Source organism: Anticarsia gemmatalis, chromosome 2 (genome assembly GCF_050436995.1).
Source record: "Anticarsia gemmatalis isolate Benzon Research Colony breed Stoneville strain chromosome 2, ilAntGemm2 primary, whole genome shotgun sequence".
Lineage (NCBI taxonomy): Eukaryota > Metazoa > Arthropoda > Insecta > Lepidoptera > Erebidae > Anticarsia > Anticarsia gemmatalis.
This window is the reverse complement of record NC_134746.1, coordinates 12467186-12489431: the sequence shown is the minus strand read 5'-3', so window position 1 is coordinate 12489431 and position 22246 is coordinate 12467186. Positions and strand designations below refer to the sequence as shown.

The 22246-nt window shown below is 36.2% G+C and overlaps 1 protein-coding gene across 8 annotated transcripts in view; it reads right to left on the bottom strand.

The window, feature by feature from the left end:
• The window catches only part of sws (patatin like phospholipase domain containing sws), a 35636-nt gene that overhangs the window by 5047 nt on the left and 8343 nt on the right, over nucleotides 1-22246 (bottom strand). For 4 of the 8 annotated variants that reach the window (XM_076132892.1, XM_076132843.1, XM_076132873.1 and 1 more), the window contains exons 2-27: nucleotides 18203-18284; nucleotides 17565-17776; nucleotides 15452-15638; nucleotides 14955-15100; nucleotides 14671-14799; nucleotides 14304-14384; nucleotides 13827-13955; nucleotides 13263-13355; nucleotides 12602-12700; nucleotides 12116-12247; nucleotides 10578-10674; nucleotides 10081-10289; nucleotides 9644-9776; nucleotides 9187-9366; nucleotides 8442-8600; nucleotides 7957-8075; nucleotides 7559-7672; nucleotides 7125-7307; nucleotides 6588-6743; nucleotides 6091-6210; nucleotides 5557-5743; nucleotides 3812-3928; nucleotides 2399-2519; nucleotides 2057-2147; nucleotides 1528-1745; nucleotides 677-824 (exon numbers count right to left, since the gene is read on the bottom strand). In XM_076132892.1, the coding sequence (XP_075989007.1) occupies nucleotides 677-824; nucleotides 1528-1745; nucleotides 2057-2147; nucleotides 2399-2519; nucleotides 3812-3928; nucleotides 5557-5743; nucleotides 6091-6210; nucleotides 6588-6743; nucleotides 7125-7307; nucleotides 7559-7672; nucleotides 7957-8075; nucleotides 8442-8600; nucleotides 9187-9366; nucleotides 9644-9776; nucleotides 10081-10289; nucleotides 10578-10674; nucleotides 12116-12247; nucleotides 12602-12700; nucleotides 13263-13355; nucleotides 13827-13955; nucleotides 14304-14384; nucleotides 14671-14799; nucleotides 14955-15100; nucleotides 15452-15638; nucleotides 17565-17776; nucleotides 18203-18284 (3642 nt within the window). Of the gene's footprint in view, nucleotides 1-676; nucleotides 825-1527; nucleotides 1746-2056; nucleotides 2148-2398; nucleotides 2520-3189; nucleotides 3307-3811; nucleotides 3929-5556; nucleotides 5744-6090; nucleotides 6211-6587; nucleotides 6744-7124; nucleotides 7308-7558; nucleotides 7673-7956; nucleotides 8076-8441; nucleotides 8601-9186; nucleotides 9367-9643; nucleotides 9777-10080; nucleotides 10290-10577; nucleotides 10675-12115; nucleotides 12248-12601; nucleotides 12701-13262; nucleotides 13356-13826; nucleotides 13956-14303; nucleotides 14385-14670; nucleotides 14800-14954; nucleotides 15101-15451; nucleotides 15639-17564; nucleotides 17777-18202; nucleotides 18285-22246 lie in introns of all 8 variants that reach the window. The other 4 variants (XM_076132852.1, XM_076132857.1, XM_076132881.1 and 1 more) reach the window with 4 other exon arrangements.

Below are 22246 nucleotides of genomic sequence, written 5' to 3'. Positions count from 1 at the left end.
GAAGTATTAACGGTTTCTGCAAACTCGAAAAATACAGAAGAAACATATATCGAAGTAAAATAGTTCCTTCTTAAGTTCTTATTAAAAGTCGTAAATAGTCTGACATATACACAAAACATTTTACAAAAAAGATACAATTACATTATTTTATTTGATGACTTTTATCAACAAATACACTTCCTTTAGTCCCAGAAAAAGTTTATCTAAATAATTCTCGAAGAATAAAAATACTTCAATACAAAATTCACTCTTTACAAGTTGTTAGTTACTATAAAAATCAAAACAAACCAATATTTACAAATAATATTTAAAATTTTTAACCTCTAAATCTACCCACAACTGATTTGTAGCGTGTTTTTGAGACGAGAAGATGGGAAGTAAAATTTTAAATCTTATTATAAACACTGCTAGTTTCCAATGTCAAAATCAAAATAAAATACGCAATTCAAATATCTCAACAAAAAAGAAAAAAATATAGGATGTTTTAGTATGCTGACGTCGACCAAATAGGTCCACGTCAGCATACTAAAAAACTTATTTACGATATATCGGATCCTCACTTTTGTATAAAATTAAAAAAAAATGTTTAAAAAAATGCAACGTTTGCCATCTTCACATATCATAAACAACTATAGCATCAGCTCAATAGAAACCACTTTAATAAAAGTATCCATACCTCAAGGATGCCAGCGCTGGGTTCAGAGGCGTAACCTTCGAAGTGGCGCTGGTCTTCTTCATAGTCTGATGATGATGAGGAATCGTTGTCCACGTCGCGAGCTGTTCTTACAGAGCAGACCATCTGCGCTAAGTCCGTGAATGTGTAGCTAGAAAATGAAAATGTTTACATTTAATTTTTTGACAAATTTTATTGCTCTAAGAGTATCACCACACTTCGAGTTGTCTAGCGGTCAGAGTTCCACGGTCAATGTGAACGCAGAACCCGACTGCAAAACGCAAACCGCCGGGACAATTTATTCGGCGTCCGAGAATCTTGAATGATTATCTTATATTATATAGGGATAAACGCGATTATTCCTATGCAATATTAGATAATAGTCTTATAGCGCGAACATTTTCAAACAATGATTGGGATTTAAAAACATAAAAATCACAGACAAAATGATAAGAGACAGCTAATTTTTACACTAAAAGACAGAGATGATTAAAGAGCATGCTTTTGATAACGTCCACGATAGTCTCTATTTTTCTAGGGATCTTGCTAACCTGCACTTTATCAGCGAGGAGGGCTATTTTGCTTAGCAGTAGTAATGTCTATAAAAGATAATTAATATTTTATTGTTCGGAAAAATTGCAAACAGTCATAGCCGGATTGCACACACATGCGTTTAGACATCCAACTCCTGCCATTTAAGGGCTTTTTAAAGGGATAATTTAAAACGAAATTTGATAAGACGGCTTAACAATTTCTGAAGTTACTAACGATGGATAAACTGGGCCATAAATCATTAACCCAACATCAATCGATATAGAAGTCATCACAATTTTACGAATGTTTTAAACACGTACTCAGTAAGTGAAGGTTGTGCATCATGCCTGCGACCCTGCGTGGGCGAGCCACTAGCACCACTGACACCTCCCCCGCCGCCGCGGCGCTGGCCCTCGAAGTAGGCGGCGCCGTGGCGGTAGCCCACCTCGCGGATCTCGTCGAACGAGCCGAACTGTAACGTCTTGTACGCGTCGATGGGGGGGCGGATGTATTCGCAGTAGTCGGATTTCTTCACCTCCTGTAATGTGTAATGTGCAAGAAAAATAAAAGTAATTATGTTTTGTGTATACTTTATAGAGCAGCTCGATTTTTTTAGGAGATTTTTATATGGATTTAAAGTCTTCCTGGCTCTAAATCCAATTATCACAATAGGACAAATGTTCGACGATATGTCAAGCAAAGCCGGGCAGTTTTGCTTGACAAATCTGGCGATATCGAGCGACTTTGATGTGATAGTATGAACTAGCCGTAAAATGATGGGATCATAGCTTAAAAAGGTTGAATATTTAATAGAATGTTACACTGAAGCGAATGTTACGATAATTTTACCTCTAGCTGTCTATTGCAGGACACATAAGCTAATCTACTTTGAATATCGGGCAAGTTGGGCACTTTCACTGGTGTTGTAAACGGATTCCATCTGAAAACATAACAACACACATTAATATCATCTAATAAAGAACCAAAAATTACAATATCTATGAGTAAAGAATTACGAAGTAAATTCATATCTTAATTCAATATTAATACGGAAATTTCCACCACTTTTGTTTACTTATCTAGTACGTCGACAAAAAAAATCTGAAAGTAACTTAAATGTAGGGAAGACTTTTATCCAAAAAGTGTGGAAAAATAAGTAAAATATAATATAAAGTTTTTACAAAAGCGTACCGTTTCCAAAGCAGCCACCATCCAGACAGGTCATCACCATAGTTAGTGAGATCCGTATCATCTTGTGAGCCTACATCTATAGCCAAGATGTGTTTAGCACCAAGCGATCTCATCACATCCGCTGTAAATAGTATAATATTGTATTAAAGTACAGTTTCAAATACGATTTTAACGAGATTTTTGTAATTCGATTTCCTATTTGTGTACAAACATTCGTACACTGTTAGAATTAAACTATCTAAATATAGTTTGCATCTCGCATAGTTGTTGAAATGTGAGCAACCTGTCTAAAATTTAATTTTCTTGATCATGGATTGCCCCCGGTATCTGAGTACATTTAGCGGTAGTTTATCTATTCAATTGCGTTTTTTGTATGAGTTTTGACGCTATTGAATAGATAAACTATAGAAACTACAGAAACAAACAAACAATTCTAATATTCTATAAATTTTATATACTGTTATAATATTTATCATGTACTATCTGACCCGTGGGGCTTATTTCGCATTAAGGTCATCCCTGTCGGTGTCTATATATATCGCTCTTTCAGTGTACCTATGTATGTCAAATTTGATCACCATCGGTTCAACTGTTTAGCCATAAAAAGCGTAACAGACACACAAACTATTGCATATATTTTTATAATATTAATAGTACAGTATTCATTACAGAAATTAAAAATCTAATTAAATCAAGATTCAATTAGGAAAATGACAACATTGATTACAAATCTCAAAATAAATACAACAATTATATCAATAGATTAATATGTTATAATAAATACAATTTACCCGGTACATTATTGACGTAGCAGCCATCAAGCAGTAGGTGTCCGTCCATTGGATCGCAGATCGGCGGGAAAATGCCCGCGATGCTCATTGAAGCGCGGCAATATCTCCATAGCATACCTGACATTGTCCCACCGGGTATTATACAGTCATACCCGGGTATAACCGGCTAGTACCGGACACCCCACTTGGTCCGGTTGCCATTACTTACCGTAGCCGTAGACTGAGTGCAAATATTTTACTCTTGATCACGTATTTTAAGTTTTAAAGTGTATTAGTAAAAAAGGAATTTCGAGATGATTTTTTTCAAAGCGTATCGAAAGTTTTGTGATATGAATGAGAAAGGTTTTCGTGAGACAGAATTCACTATTAGACTAAAGGTGTGTAGAGGTTTTTAGTTATGAATTTAGATACCCAATACTACATCTATACTAACCCCGTATTACTGAAGTAAGAACCGTGATGATTATTTAAGTAGAAAATACTAACTGCACAGTTATTGAGTGTTTAGGCCGAGTTATAAACAGTTAAAATCACGAATTGATTATAATATTTTCACTCAGCCTACCATCAGCCAATTGCTTAGGTCACGATCACGTAGCGTACAGCTCTGTGATTGGTTTACCTGGGAGATTGTTGACGTAACCGCCGTCCAATAGGAGGTGGCCGTCTACGGGGTCACAGAGCGGCGGCATATACCCGCTGAGCGACATCGACGCGCGAATGTATCGCCAGAGCGAACCTGACGGTTTAAAAAAAGTATTTCTAACATCCGATGTTCAAACACCCGCCTATTCGTTATAATCGCGGTGCAAGTTCGTGTATTATTTATTCAACAACACAGTCCATGGATAGGAGAATGATACGGTGATGTTTTTACCAACCCCAACGCAGTTCCGTGTGATCTATGATGAGAATAGTACGTAGCTACAGTTACTACATGCGCATGCTACGTATGACAGCCTCCTGCGACACACTACACATGAAAAATTAAAGGTTAAATAATGAGGAGAGAACTAAGAACCACACTCATGCATATACATGGATAGATGAGAAATGAGATGTATGATGGATTTAAATACATACAAACTTTACACATCCAACCCGACATTATGAGGACGATCTTTTTTTTTACTATATTTTATTTGATATTATAATAAATATAAACTCCCATAAATAGCGTTATTAGGTAAACCAATCACAAGCGCTTTTAAATAGTAATGGCAACCTCCCAAAGGCAAATGTCGGATTCGTATCGTTGTTAAAAAAATAAATAAAAAATTTCAATATATTTTCGTACAAGAATTTGAAACACCAAGTGAGGGGGGCGGTACATACACAATACACAAACACAAGTGTATATACAAACACATAAATGCAAGTGAGTGTGGTTTGTCAAAAAAAATCTGTAGCGGTCAGTGAACTGTCAGAATTTCGACGTATGGGGGGACAACATGAAATGGTACATCCTGTGACAGTTGCTATTGCTATCATAAATATAGGAATCGTATGACGCAATAGCGATTACCCGCATATAATGAATACGTGGCCATTATGGTTCTTGCTTTACTGAAGCAGTATACAACATATAAGTCACATCTCTCTCTGGTCAGCAGAAGAGTATGACATCCACATATAAACATTGAATACTTTCATGCATAGCCACAAATATATAACATCAAAAAATAAGCGTCATCGCCGACGCCATCTTTTTATAAAGCAAAAATAAAATAAACGTTGGGTTAGTAAAAGTGCAAATAAATTATTTTTAAACAATAATAATAATACATAAAATAAAATTTCCCTGTCCATGAATGTGTTGTGTTAATTTGTAACTATTTCTACAAAAATCGTGAAGTCTCGTGAAATCACACACAATTCATATTTGTTTGCAATAAAATAATGCTTAAGCTTAAGTCAATATCACCAAACACAATAATAAACTTAATAATTATTTTAAAGAAAATGTTGAATCCCAACTGCATTTTGTTCAAAAAATCATTGATCTAATTAATAGATCTTTCATTAAATTACTCTATATTCTTAATTGATTATGAAATATAAAAAACTTATTATCAGTTCGGAACAAATTTTGTAATAGAAATAGCTTTATTCTGTACTATGTTTGTTCAAAAGTAAATAACAAACTCAATATATAAAATACTAAAATCTAAATTTTCGACATCATTGTCAACTGATTATAAAGTCTAACCATCAATAGGAAAACTCTTTTCTATTTGGACATACTTGACCTAAAAAATGCGTTTTTTATGCAATTCAATCAACAATCAAAGTAATTTGTTTTCACTGATTCTATTACAAAATTTCTTCCGATATCTTCACTAAATAAATTCAGTTCTACAAACGTACCGTGCCTATGTACTCTCATGCAACTGGAGCTGATGTCAGTCGTCACTGTAAAGTACGGCAGCCATAGATCTTCGATGTGCACTTCGCCGAAGGTGGACCGTATGGTCGTGTTGAACTGACGGCCCGAGAACATTGAAGTAGCTGGGTAGGTTAGGTCGAGGAGCTGTTTGCCCCATTGAGTCATTTTCTGGAATAGAGAGCAGGTGTTGTTTTAGTTGTGTGATAGGAATGAGGACTTTATTTTGTGGGTTTTGCCGCAGTAATAAATACTGTTGTCAAGTATCACTGCGCCCCAGTTGTTCGGTTTTCTCATGGTTTTTTCATGCAAATAAAAATATTTTGTGTCGTATCTTATGTGTTTGTGTAGTATCATTGTCGTTCGTCTAATTTGCTAAAATTAATTTTAAAGGTCGAATGAACTATAACCTGCTATAGTTTATAAGTTTGTTAATTTTCAGTGGCACAATATTGGTTGTAAGTGCTAGAGATGGAAAGAGAGAGAAATGAAATGAAGGGGTAGAAACTGGTACATACCTGTGACCATTCCCGGGCTTTCTGTGTGACGGTAGTGATGTTTCTCTCCATGCACCACAGCGCGCCCATGAATGCGCCGATGCTCACTCCGCCTACCATGTCGATTGGTATACCAGCTTCCTATAATAAGAAATAAGCGATTTTTATAACACAGTTCCAAAGATTATAAAAATTTACATTTTATGCAAGATTTGAATCAAGCGATGCAGCGATTTCCTTTCCTTTCTTAGATAGGTTAAAGTGTTCTATAATAACACAACATTAAGAGTCATCTAGCGTTTTCAGTACAGCTAGATATTTTAAGTCATTAAGTAAAATAAATAAATCACTTCCATAACTTTTCGCATTACTTCCCGTATTCTAAAATGCATTAATTAATCACTTTATTAGTGGGAGTCAGTCTGGATCAACATAACCAATGTGACTGTAGGCTAAAGTTAGTGCTCATATTATGGGTAACTATCTTTAATATGCAAGTAATGTAAGTGCACCCGTACCTGTATGGCGCGCACCATGCCCACGTGCGCCGCGCCGCGGGCCCCGCCGCCGCCCAGCACCAGCCCCACCGACGTGCCCGTGAGCCAGCGCGCCAGCCGGGAGAAGTCCGAGTGCACCGACGCTTCTGACATCAGCACCTTGCTGTACAACTCGCTCTGGAAATATCGCACAATGTCATTACTACCAATAATGTTAAAGACTAAGTTTGTATACATACGAGCTCGTAGCTTTAAAATCAACAGCCGCGGAGATCGATTTCGCAGATTAAACTACGTTTGCCAAGGTAATCAAAGTGGGTCATTTATTTTCAAATATACCGAGTTTCTCTATGTTTCGTTAAATGGTGGGTCCCGGCGATCATTCTGAAGATATTTGACGGTCATTACAAATAGCCAGAGGCAACCATTCTTTCGAGATGTTTCGTGTTGTGACCTAGGTAGCTGGGTTATGTATGTCCGATAGGCAGTCGCTCCTCGGAGGCGGTCGCCATAGTTGGAGGAGAGATACGACTGATATGGTATACCAGGTATACGTACGATTCGGTACTGGCTCTTGCGCGTGAACATGCGGTGCGGACAGCGCACGTGGTGGTGCTGGCTGACCCACGAGCGCATGTTGAGCCAGTGCACCGTGCCCGCCGGGTTGGCGCCGCCCTCGCGGTGCAGCAGCACCAGCTCCTTCTGCGTGCGGATGGCCAGGCGCTCGATCTCTTTCTCGATCTGAAAGTAGATAATTAATCGGTTACTAAATCTGACGGTGACGGCCAATAAAAGTTAAGGATACCACAGCAACTGATTTAACGTGATGCCTAACTGATGTATCAAAGGTATTTTCAGCATTCGAAGGGACCGAACAATTTAACAATAAAAAATAAATTTAGCAAAAACATGTAAAAGTTCGATATTACCATACGGTAATATCGAAGTTTTAATGTCAAAAAACAAAAATAAAATAAATATAGTAAACTTACTTTGCCAATGCTTGGTTGTTTGTCTCCCAGTGCCACGATGAGAATACAATCAGCTTGTCGAATGCAACGCTGCGTCCATTGTGTGAGGCTTGGGTCACATTGATACAGGGCCACCTGTAAAATACACACTTTATTAATCATCACCCTGTCATACTTAAAGGTGTTGAAAGAAGCTGGTGTAAGCTATTATTTTATTATCGGGAAAGGATATAGTCACATATCTTATAGACTTTAATAGTTCAAAATGGGGAATATTAGTCAAAGATTTGTGCGACTATTGATCACAATTCCCGAGCCCGCTTATGGCCATCACACTCAAGGCGTAATAAACCATAGTTCTAGAAAGGAGCCGAAACGTGCTAATAAGAAAAATGTATAATCATCAGATATTATCGTACCTTATGCTTGTCTTCTTGCTGAGCCAGCCAGGAACTAAGTCTGTATTCATTGTTCGGATCCATGATGGTCAAACCGAGGAGTTTTCTGATCACATCCGATGTCAGTCTTACAGTGGGACCTGTAAGGATAAGTTGGTTTCTTACTTAAGCAGTTCAAGTCAAAAATTTGATTTTTTGGTTTTCTGTTAAGAATTCTTTGGCAATTGCACGGAATTTTAAGTTGGAGACCTCCGTGCTTCGGAGAGCACGTAAAGACATCGGTCGCGTTCCTTATCCGTCCCACCGGGATATGAGAATAAAGGAATAGAGAATGCACCTGTGTAGTGTGCACACACTTGGATACTATAAACAAAGTCCTGGAGCGTTGGCTGTGCAAAGAATTGGCCGCCGTAGCTAAATATAAGCCAGGAGGGCATTCTAAGTAGTAAAAATATTCGTGACAAATTCTAAATGCATCAAGAATTCGAAAAAGAAAATATACTAACCAATAGCACACAACGAATGGTACAGCTCATAAGTAAACGCAGTGAGCGGCACGTCATCGCTGACTGGTACTACGGCGACTGTGGAGAAGTTGTGCTGCGATGGACGAGGCTCTATGGCAGCTGCACCACCGAGACCTGCTGTGGGTTTCTGCCAGGATCCTGGGAACGTAACACAAATTAGAAAATATATTGCTATAAAAAGAAATTAATACGCCAGACGTGCAGAAATGTAATGAATGAAAAGATTTTCCTTTTTTAATATATTTCTTGTACTTCGAGTTAAGCTCTAAACTTGGTACCAGTAAATATATATCGTTTGTCATGAAAGTAGTTTATCATGAAAGTAGTTTATTTATCGCAGGTGTGCGCCTGACTACACAATATTGTAGCGTCAGCAGTGTCGCTACACCTGATAAACAACAACTGTTAAGGCTCTTCCAAGATTTTGTCACATCCCTTGTGAGTGCATTAACAGTCTATATGACATGAGACTTTATGACATCTGGTTCAAAGTTTCTGATTTATTTGATTTAATGATAATGAGATAATGCAGAAATTTTAAGGAAAAAGCAGAGTATACATTGTAACGGGCAATGACTTACATAATTTTACGTGGGAAAACGTAAACGTAGGTGTATACCTACGTTTACGCATTGAATGCATTTGAATAATAGGTACACGCATATACGCATATGCGTGTACCTATTATTCAAAAGAAAAGTAAGTAAGAAAGAAATACACATACCTAAAATCCTATGTCCAAGTAGATTGATCAACCTGGTGACGACAACCGGGAACCTCAATTTGATGGCATTGAACAATCCTTCAGGCAGTTTGGCCAGCTCGGAGTCTCGTACAGCCATGACGGTGGTGCTTCTTCGAGTTTGAGTCACCATCTCTACGATGCCGACTAGGTCGCCTTTGCCTGTATCATGCAAATAATCATAGGTAAAAAAAATGGATGGGACTTAAGGAAATCGAAAAAAAATGGTTATAATTGCTTCACTAATCTGTATGTGACAAAATGAGATATAAAAAAATCGCTTAATATTTTATTGGCATGGTCTAACACTACAAAAATTAAATAAACTATGTATGGGGCTGATTTGAAATATTCTTTTATTAATATATTTTTGAGTGTGGTGATAGTTTTTGTGCAGGCTTGATTTTTTAACCAGTGAACGCCAAAGAATGTTTCTTACCGTATTCTCCTACCAATTCCTTCTTGCCATTGGGATGTGTGATTACAGAACGGAGACGACCACTCAGGACGATGAAGGTCGAGCCTGATTCTTCGTCTTGGCGGTACACCGCGCGACCAGATTCAAGGAAAACCTGTGGAATAAAATATATTTTGATAAATAATTCCATATCAAATACTGTGTTGATTGTTATTTTTTAAAAGCCGGTCAAAATTTTGCAAGACCTTCGGAAACCCCCAATTTATTTAAAATTATCAAGATCAGAATCAAATCTAAGAAATAAATAATAGAAGTTGGTATCGACCATAATCCAAAACTTATTAATTCGATACCACCATAAATAACAGCATTAATAAGTTTATCTAAATGTTGTTTTTATGCTATTCATACATACTATAAATCAAGTTTAACACTTGAAAAATGGAGCATTTACTCACCCAGTCCAGCGCGAAATCCACCTGCCTCACAAAAGGCGAGAGTCTTCTCACGACAGTGTTAGCGATATGCAGCACCACTGACGGTCTTTCTCTCATTATGCTGTACACAGTTGTCTTAGATAGCAGGCCGATACGGGAGAAGTGTTTAGCACGAATGGAAAAGAAGCTGGGCTCGCCTGTTAGCACGGCCAGACCGCCTTCTACTTCACCTGAAAGACAAAATAAAGATAAAATCTCGCTTGAAAATTACAAACGGTTGATACTACAATTAAAAACACGTTCTCATAGGTAAAGGACGCTATTTATCCTTCGAAAAGTCTTGTAAAATTGATATTTTTTATTCTTCCTCAATGATTTATAAACAATATAAGAAACTACACATTTACTATATTAAAACACAGGCGCATTTCAGAAATCTTTCCCGTTTTAATTAATAACCAATGTTAAGTCTCTTGAGATTCAGTCTAAATAAGAAAGCAGCGCTGCTATAATATTACCTGGATAAGCAGTAAACATGTGAACTTCACCCTCGCCTTCGGCCACTCTTTGTGAGACGAGCAGAGCACCAGACAGAAGATACACTAACGCCACGTCCTGTACACGATATGAATGTGTATTTAACAGTCATTGAAAAACATTCTACTCCTCATATCAACGACAAGTACAATTGGACACACAAACGCAAATAAAATAATTGAGCTTTTGGCCTAAATGATTTTGGTATACATATGTAAAATTGTAAAAGCAATGAGAAGAATATAAATATACAACATGGGATCATGTCTACGTCAGTCAGTTCATGTGGAAATGATTTAATTATATTTGCATGAGAAAAAAATATATAAACACAATAAATATTATTTAATAAAACACGTGATATTCTAGAGAGTTATTTATCAATGAAGACACTAAATACCATTTAAAGTAGTTCACTATAGAGTGTAGAGTATAAATTAACAAATACCCTTCTGTTCTTTTGAGATGCGTATCAACTATCAACCAACAAAAAGAAATTGCGATGATTGAACGCCGATAAATACAAAGATCAAAAATGCTTAATAAGATATTTTTTTAAATAACATCTTAAGTCATCAACGAATCATACGAACACTACATATTACGTTGAAAATATTATTATTTTTTCAACAACATTTGAACAGGACAAATATCTCAAATCCTTCGATTTATGTTATTTTATTAACTGCCATTCGCATAACAGAAATCAAGAACAAAATATACGAAAATAAGCAAAACATTGTTCTCTTTCCTGAGATTATCCCATCAAAGCAATAAAAACCTGTAGATACATGAAGACATTATTAAACGAAGTGAATGACATGGTCTTTAACATGGTCTACTTCTATTTCACATGGTCTAACTCTTTTTGCACACTTTGACCGTACCTGGACTATATCTGGCTCACCGGGGACACTATAATACAGCTTATGGAACCAAAATCATAGTGTTAATGTGTGCTTTCGCTATAAAATCATATATAAAGCAGAATACATAGTATATGAATAATATAATAATATAGATGTGTAAGTGTAGGAAAGTAAAAAATGCTAGTGTAGTGCTAGTATTAAAAATATATTAAAATTTGTGTAAGTTGCATGCATTTGTCTTCTTCTGAATATTTAATAAGCTCTGACTATAATGTCTATTGAATATCCCACCCATAAAACTTGGTTTTCAACTATGTAGGTTTATATTCTTATTTAATCTTGAAGGTACAGATTTCTTGATTCATATTTTTCTGAAAACGTATACGTACGTTTAAACACTAATGCGTATACGTACATGCATGTGTACGCTTGCATAACAACTGAAAAAAGAGTCTTTACACTTCTTTTTTTTTAAACTCTCCACATTCTTCAATTCTATTCCAAATTAAATGCAAGCACCCCCTTATCTCTGATTATATTCAATAGACATTAAAGACGTAGAAAAATACCTTTTTTCAGATAGCCTACATCATCAATCTATATTCTATCACCACAAAGCAAAGTTTTTACATACTCTACGTAACACATACCTTATGACTCTCTTCCTTCATGATGTAAGTACCGGCGGGTAAGTCTCGCACTTGCACGTTACCGCGCAGTACGTGGTCGCTTTCTAAACCCAGCTCCTTTACGAACGCTTCCGTCGCTATTTGGATTAGGGCCTGCAAATAATAAAATTAGGATTATTTTCGTATATTTTTTAGTAAATCGGTATAATGACAGATTAAGAATTAAGTCTGAAAAAATAGTTCTTAAAATAAACACAACAAATAAATGCCACAAACAGTTTCTCACAAATTTTGTTGTAAGAAAATTCCGGTATTATTTCTTTTGGTAATGGTTACTCAATCTTATACATACATTGATTACATACATAATTATTTGCACACGATCTTATTCGCAATCAGATGTAAATCTACCTTGTCTATTTGATCCAGGGATCCAAAAAGTTTAATATTCTATATTAATACAAACATTATATAAATTTTACTTATATTATGAGGATCGCAACGTACCTGTTCGTCAAGATTATCGGTATTATGTTTCTGTTTGAACGAGGAGCCTTCTTTGGGCCTCTGCATGGACGACGCGGTCTGCTGGACATCGGGTTGCTGCTGCAAAAATTAACACATTTTTATTCACTGCATGAGCTACTTGCTTGACTAATGGAGACAGTTAATTTATTAATATTAAGATGTTAAGTTAGCCGTGACCCCATTACCCTTTTATTATAATTATTAAAATGGACCATTATTGTAGCAAGCAGATCTTTCAAAAGCATTTAACTACAATTTCAGACTCAGCTTAAAGTCTGGTCCTTCATATTCTTCAAAGTATATTAAATTAGACCAATACCCGATCCATATCTATTTTATACTTACAAAAGTGTTATTATATTTATCTTTATTTTGGATCTTCGATGTATATGAGTAAAGTCTTTTCCGGTAACATTATTTTATAACTTGTAAACTCGCGTTACATGTTTAATGTATAATAGAATACGGGAATTAACGCGAACACGCATTTTATCTTGAAATGCCTAACGTTTCGGCGCAGGTTGCACTCGCCGTGGTCGCAGGCTGACTGTGACCACGGCGAATGCGTGTTCGCGTTAATTCCCGTATTATATTAAACATTATTTAACTTCAAAGCAGTATAAGTAAGTGTCCCACTAACCTGCGGCGTGTTAGTAGCTATGTCGGGCACCATGTCAGGTTTCTGCCGCCGCCCCTGTATGTGTATGGGCGAGGAGACCGAGTGCCCGCCCTCCTGTCATGCACGTTCACATACAGTTAACGACACACTCAATCAATGGGTATTAGTTACGATATGAGAATGATTGGGACTGTATACAATGGTATAGTTGATTACAAGGTTTCATTGATTCTAGCCAATGCACGAATTGATGGATCTAGGATTTTAGTTGACCAGCTAGATGCAAAAACCCGCTTGAAATGAAGGTTCCGACTTTGTTTCTGCATAAAATTATTGGTTCGATATAGCAGTCGATTGTTTTAGTAACACCCTAGCACATTACAAAACTTTCAAATCAAATGTAACATTCAAAAAATGATAATATGATGTAATATCACTAAAACGTAATTTCAAAACCTCATGCAATGTTTGGTCTGCAATGTTCACCCAAAAAATGTACCAATAACTAAAATGGTTACATAATTTTAAATCCCACTTCTCAGGCTTGTCCCAAGTAAATATTCTTCATCATCAATGTCTACTTACAACATGTTCAGGTACAGCTCTCTCACTATGGTGGGGGGAATGCATTGTAAAGCCACTGTCGGGAGCGCTCATCTTAGCCGTCTTGCCGGGAGACGATGATACTGTGGTCGGACGACGTTTGTCACGACCCTGGAAGAAAAGAAAAAGAAATTTTAATACTATATTAATGGGCAAAGCTGAAATGTTATTTAGGTTTAAGCAAGTATAGAGTCATGCTGCCTATGTCACTTTGATGTATATTGTAGCGACAGAAACAATTTCGAAAATCACCTTAGATTAAATGTTTTTGAATTGGACTGTTAAGTTCATATTGATATTTATCAATAAATTAACATTGAAATCATTGAATATAGTTAAAATTGGCATATTTTCTGTTCTTCAATTGGCACTTCACTGACATGAAAGAAACTTTTGAAGACTCCATTGGTGAATGGTGACCAGTGATGGCAATAACATGCATACTATACTAACACTTACTGGGTTAACGAGCTCAGCACTCAATCCAAGGTACTGATGAAGAGCGGTGAACGTCACTCGCTGTAAACGCACCATGATGATCTGAAATATACAACAAACAATTAATAAAAAATATCACCGATGACTTCATGAGTATTTAAAGCTTATTCAAGTGCCATAATTGGTTTATCATACAAATACATAAAAGTACTATCCAATCTTGCCCGACCGCAGTAATTTGTCCGATATACTGCATATACGCCGACAAGATTTCTTCACGTATTAAATATGTAGTTACATAAGTTTCACATTTTTATTCAACCAGTTATATTATTATTATATTCTTCTATTCTATACAATGTTTAGCTACAAATGAAAAGATGCGTACCTGTATAACTCTGACGAAGATATCAGGATACTCTTTGAATACTTCCTGGAACGCTCTCATCGGCAGTTTGATGACCTGCGAGTCTTCGAGAGCTTTTGCGTTTACGGTCTTGTAAGGTTGAGAGTGACCCTGAAAAGAGAGTATAACACAATTATTATTTAAATAATACTACTGAACTGCCAAAGAACTATAATAAATCTACTACCATAGTTCGTCTGTCCGTATTTTTTATAGATATAAATTAGTTGTTAGTAAGTAAGAAGTAATATTTTAGAATAACTTACAGTGAGCACATCAGTGAAACTGAGAAGTGAAGTGACGCTCTCTCCAGCTCGTACCACTTTCAGTGAGAGACTTGTACCGTCTTGGTTCGTAATGTATACGTTCACGCGCCCGTTCTGCACTACGTATACGTTCTCATCCGTATCACCTGCAAGAAAACACGTAATGTTAATACGGACATATAGAAACATAATAATGAAAACAATTTATGTTACTCAATTACTTTATTATATACTCAAATAGTTTAGAAAAGTACCGGTACTGCGTCTGTAAGTGAATTATTGTAGAGTTTAACCAAACAACACGGAGTTTCACCAATCGCAACTTTTAGCACCTAAACTGACTAGGTATTACTAACAATTCACTGTTACGGGTTAAAAGAAACCCCTACAATTACGATATAGTGATAATTAAGTTGTTACATTCATAATCTTAACGGATATCATCATTACAAAGTGGTTTGCAAAACTATAGTTATAAAATTACTATTGTTACGTACCAACTTTAAACAAGAACGATCCAGCGGGCAGGTTCAATATCTCAGTATGTTTACACAACATAAGAAACACGGGCTTCTCGAAGTGGCCAAACACTCTGATACTATGCAACATGTACAACGCGTCCGGTGGAACCCTGTCATCGCTAGTCAGATCTTCTTCTAAGTATTCTGCTGGAGGTTCCAGTACCTGCAACCAAAGGAAAGTGGGTTTAGGAAGTGTTTGTCAAGCTATTTGTAACACCGAAAATTACGCCCGGTATGATCGGTCAAATTTTGTAATGAATTTTAACGTCTAAAGCAGTTTGTTATTGCTCCGTGCGACGAGGCGGTGTGCGGGACTGCGGAACCAACATTTCATGAAGGTCGCATGAATGAATGAAAAGCTAGTTTTGCAGACAAAAGTCTTCGTAGGAATGTCGATTAACACTCAACTCAGATTAATTGCGAAAATTCGAGCTACTTTGTAAAAATACTTCGTTATAGGGCGCAGTCCCGAGCACCGTCTCATAGCTCAAAGCAACATAAGTACCGCCTTACTCACTTGGCACTTCTCGGTAGTCCGAATAGTTTCGGATCCGACATGGATCCTGAATCATGAGCAGAACATCCCGTCGTGGTGTGGCGTGCGGTACTGTTGGTACCAAACACAGTGCGACGCGGCGCTCTGAACGCAAGGACGCCAAACAAGAGAAACATATAAATGATACGTAAAGGGAATTCGCGCGATCATGCTTTTACAATTTTGAGGAAAAAATAAATAATATTGACTTCTTCGCTATAATTACAGCAGGCTCTTGATATTTAATACAAACCTTTTTTAATGCGTCATAAGCCCTAAGGCTAAAATAAATGAGCTAGGCGTAATATACAACCTCATATCGTCCATAAACGCGGACCGAGGAATAATAATACCTGTCTGTCTTATAAATATAAACAAAAAACTGTAAAACAAAATTGGAGACGAAAAATTCAACTTCTCAATGTAAAATACTTTTTATCAAGCACAATTTGTGAATTTAAAATCATTTATGTACAAATATTGTATACAAATTAGTGATTCAATAATGGCATTTATCGTTCTATACTGTGTCTAATAGATACAGCACGTTTGAATCGTAGTAGTTTCATTAACACGTTACGCAACTTTTAGATCGCGATGCGTCTATGTATTTAAATATCTTCTAAATCCATTTTTTTCAAATTTAAGCCCCTTTTCATAACGCTTAGTTACAAATCATGAAGTCTACGTAGAACTTGAATCTGGGACTCTATTTTGAATCATGTCCAGGCTGCATCGAGAACCTGAGATTTTTTATGCATTACCTTTCAAATATCTACTTTAAATTTATAATAGGCTGACAAAAATGAGAATGGATGAGGTGTAGATATCAAACAGAGAGAAACTGTCCGATTCTATGTTCAATTTTCTCATAAATATAGGTAGCCTTGGCTACTACCATTTGATTATCCTAATGTTACCAGTACCTAGATATAAAAAATAGCACAAGTAGTCCCAATCTGTCGAAAATCTTCTCTCCAATATAGGTAGCCTTGGCTAAGCCATTATCATCCCATAATGTTGCCAGTGTCAACACTTCACACATTGAACTAAGCTATGATAATATTAGCACAGTTTTAGCAAACATTCACACTGTTCCACGGTCATTCACGTGTCATTGTAACTATGTTAATTATTGTATCCATTTGTAATTATGTTTATGTTCTTTTTCGAGGATTTTTCGGTTTGAATGTGATATGAATTTAAATAATGTAAACTAGAAATAGATTTCAAATTGGGTGTTTTGGAACGGAACATTTTAAGCACCATTTTTAGCCGACATCTGCTATAGTGTGCTGATTACTGCTAAACACTTTGCGATGACTGCTTTGTTCCTTTGAGTAAAATGTTAGTCTGGGGTAACGACTAACGATAACCAAAATGTGAAAGAAAGAAGCAAAAATCATATAAGGACAAATAAGCTAGTCGATTCAGAGCACATCTCTAAAATGTGTAAATCCTAATCCACCGTGCCTAACCGGCAATACAGCTGGCCATTATTTGTTCCGAGCCTATAGTACTTTTACCAATAATAAACAAACGTCAAAATCCTACCTTCAATTGCTCAGGAGCCGATTCCTTCTTGAGTTGCAGCAGTTTCCTGGCAAATCTCATAACAGCCCGTCTCTTCCTTCCCTGGCCAGAGTTGGAGATAGATTTGACCTTCCTCAACATACGTCTGCCGTAGAATAGCATTTTGTCTCGCTTGCGGAAACGTTTCGCTGGCTCACCTGCCGCTCCCGTTGCGCCTGCGCCACCCGCCATTTCTAAAAAGATATTACTCGAAATTGGCTTATAATTGAAATAGAAAATTAGCGATTCAAGATAGTATACTAATTTATGCGAAAATAAATATTAATTTGATTAAAAAAATGTAAATATAATGATTATATCAAAAGAAAAGGTTAACATCTACCTAAGGTGAATGCCAAACAATGAATGAATAAGTAATTCAAATCAATGTAGTAGACAAAGAATTCGCGGAGAATAATAAGCATTGTGGTTTTTATTATAATAATATGTCCCTTGAACTCATTTGTGGTTGATTGATAAGTGTAATAACTATCGCCCAGTGTCGCCTAGTCTATTCTACCGTCGGTCGGTCCCATCGATGATCATTACAAAGATTATAAGCCATCAGCGACCATGATATAAATGATTATAAAGGAAATACAAACAAACAAATAGATTACCTTTCGCCCGCCATCGTTTATAGTAGTAGAAGAATACTACTACTAACGATACGAGGAGACATCCACAGATCGACCACAGCAACTGTAACAAAAATAACAACATTACATTACGCTATACAATTAATTTCTCCTTGAAAAAAAGGCTCGGGCTCTCCTTGGGCTTAATTGTGGCTTTATGGCTTTACTTAAGTAATTCTTTTTGACACAAAACCCATCAAGTCATTTGTAAGGATGTTAAAAAGATTAACTTGGTCTCTACTAAAGTCAAATAAATACTGTAAAAAAATAACATCGATTTACACGGCTAAACAATGGTAATCCTCACGTAATGGAATAGAGAGAAAAGGTCATGAATATTATTATTAAAATTGGTCTCATAACTTGAACCCGGAATAAATAAAGCCGTTTCGGATCCGAGCCAAATTCTTAAAGTTTATACAAATAGGTAAAGTTTTCATTTCTACGTTTTCTTTACTTTAGTCATAAAACCTTAAGATTTTTCAACGACGGTTGGAGATTTAGGACTTAAAACGTTAACGACCGATTAATAACTATTCATATCTGTAGACATCGTACGATGTAGACGTAACAAACAAACAAATTTGTAAACCTTTGAATCAAAGGTTTCGTTTTATCTGCAAGTGTAAAGACATGAAGATCGCGTGGTGCGGGCGTGTGTACGAATATCGAATATACGAATCAGTGTTTGATTAGATTTCGTATCTTATATCTAGGAGGTAGTGAAAAGGTTATAAAAATAGTACTATCGCAGGTCGCAGCCAAATTTTTAAATCAGTAGCTAATTATCTAAAATCCTTGTCTCTGCTTTACAGAGGTTTCTTTTATTCTTTCGACATTGGGATAATTCAAGCTATTCAAGCTTTGTTTATCACAAAGTTAAATAAGAGCCAATAGTCGTAAAGCTTTACATAGATCTTTAAACAACCAGCCAATTTAATGACGTCAGTATTTTCCTAACCTCATGAAGAGAATAGTGACGTAATCAACAAGCAACCAGAATGGGGTCTGCCAACCGCGAGACCCTGACAAAGCTAGGTCAATGAGTGACTTCATACAAGGGTATGAAGTAGCCTTGACTTCTATAAACAGAGTACTTATGTAGAACAAACTGAGCTTTTAAGACAAAAGGACTGTTTCGACTTGAGATAAAATTTATGACCATTGTCATGGATAAAATGGTCTCGTATGACTTATGAGTGGAATTTTGTACTTGCACGATATTCCTTAAATTTTGAGAAAACCTCTTACTCCCACAATCTTTCTTCATTATGATTAGTTCTCATACAACGATATAAAAAGTAGTACAGTAGGTACCTACACGAATTTTCAAAACTTTATGACAATTAAAAAACATATAGGTACACGCGTCAACTACAAATTAACTATGATGACAATAACAATTAATATTATAATAGGATAATAGCAGTGACGAAGATGAAAAATATAATTATTTACCACTACTTAAATAACCCATCACGTTTTAAGACATGCTATTTTCACGGCCTTGGGCGTTTACAATAGTAAATAAAAAAACAGTGATATTTCATCATTCATATTCACGAATATGCGCACATTTAAGATATCCACCTATTTTGTTTTAATACGGAATGTATTTTTGGATCGCAATAACAAACAGTTACTGTTCTTCATAATTACCAGAATTAGTCCCGGTGTAGATTATATCATTTTACAAACATGAATTCCGTTCTGATTCATAACCACCCTATTCTTTGCCAACGTGATGGACACAAGGTGCAAAACCTAACCCTTTCCCTATTCAGGAAAACACCCCTGTCTGTAATTTGTCAGACTTGCTACACGTATCTTCAATACGGCACGTTCGGTACGGCAATATTTATCAAACAACAAATTTACTACACTAACCCCCGATTTCTGAGGTTCATTTAGCGACAGTTTATCTATTCAATAGCGTTGAAACTGATACAAAAAAACGCTATTAAATAGATAAACTACCGTTAAATGTACTCGGAAACCGGGGTTATTCGGCTTGTGCCGATCGGGTCTGATTATTACAATTTGGCTTAACCGTTCAGGCGCGGCGATGTCGAGTGGCATTTTTCCCGAACATGAATCAACACATATTCTGTTTTGCCGCCCGGCTAGGCCAGTTGATCCCGAACCGAATATGCGTATAGCAAATCTCACCGAATATACGACGCCTAGTGCATGGCAGCGTTGCGTGGCAACCACCATCACGCAACACGCATCGTCTACCCATCGTTATATCCTACTGATCGCTTATCGTGAGTTCGTGACTGCAAATAATTTAGCCAGTGTATTTTATCGTATTACCAATCATCTAAATTGCTACGTAAACATCCATTTACTTCAAAGTATCCATATCTGACGTCAGAACGACCACTACTGAATCGATAATGCACTGAATTTTGAGCTGTTGTTCCGTCGATTACTCAAAAATTGGTAAAGAGATTTTGAAGATACTTGAGCATAAAATACGTAGCCAGAACTGCGAATGTTTAAATTGGGTTAGTAGAGCGGAAAATATGTATGTATATCACAATATACAAGCAGTTATATGCTTCTACTCGCTCCGGGACCAAGGCCGGTGTCATCTGAGCGAAACGTCTCAAAACCTTTAAAATACCATTACATTAAAGATCGTTTCTATCGCAATAAATATTATAAACCTACAAATCGCGAAAATACTAGAAGGTATTTTTCTTCGCAAAGACAGATATTACCATAAATGACAAAACTAATCAGGAAATCCATTCCGATATGTCCATGCACATAATCATTTAAAACAGTCTGCAGTATTAATAGACTAGAGTATTTATTTACCAAATGTAAATGCGTTTCATTCATCTAAAAGGTTACGTGTGGGTGTGTCTGTTATCGTTGAGAGGCCGGGCTGTGACGTAGCCGCAGGAGATGCGGAACTACTCTCGTAGTTGAGTTACGTTTCAAACTATTATATTTATAACAAGACGTATAACGTAATATGTTTTCAAGAGCAAATGAATCAATTAACTAATGAGTAGCAAAAAAAATATTATTTATCCCTGTTATTTGTCTTTAATATTAATTGGACACGCATAACACAAAATAGGGAGGATTGGGAAATATTGGGGGGAGACCTATGCCCAGCAGTGGCACAGTACAGGCTATCAAAAAAGGAAACCATGTTTTAAGTAAAGTATTGTAGACTAATAGGTATCGAAATATAGCTCTATATTCTGAATGATATACCTACAGAGCCAGAGCATCCCAGTTTCTGCTGTGCATTTATCAATTTACATTTCAAATTCCTAACTGCTATTCAACAGCCCGGGACTTCGAGATAAGTAGGTCAAGCAAACGACCGCTACGAATAGGCAATTTTCTTTATTATTTACAGTGTCATATTTCTCTAAAGGCATTTAGTTTAAAAAACATTCGTTCAAAACAATTTTTTATTGCTTTACCATGACGTGTAACCTTCAAAACTGCTTTTAAATGATATTATCCATCACAAAACTAGATAAACCGCGAGTTCGCGACAAACTCATCACCTTGAAACGGTCTTTAAATTCGCGACAACTTGTTCTAACGACTTTTAATAGAACATTTAATACTAGTTACGAAATAACGTTTCCTGAACGATTAATTACTTAAATTAACATAAGTAAAACTGAAATATGAATTGCCTACTTAAATGAATAGCATAATACTACTAAATATTCTTTAGGATCTTTGACTCCCATTTCTGAGATACATTAAGCAATAAGCGGTAGTTTATCTATTCAATAGCGATTAAACTCATATAAAAAAAAACTGATTTAATAGATAAACTACCACAAAATGTGCCTCAGAATCCGGGCATAAATTATTTTGTGTCGCCGTATGTGTATCATACTCTTCTCTTCAAAGCAACTTATTTGCCGAATGGAAACCAAAACACAAATGATGATTATCTACCCTTAAGGCATTATTATGGGTCCATGGAATTCCGCTCGAATTGCGACATAAGTTAGCAAAAACCAAGGGCAGAGCACATTAAAA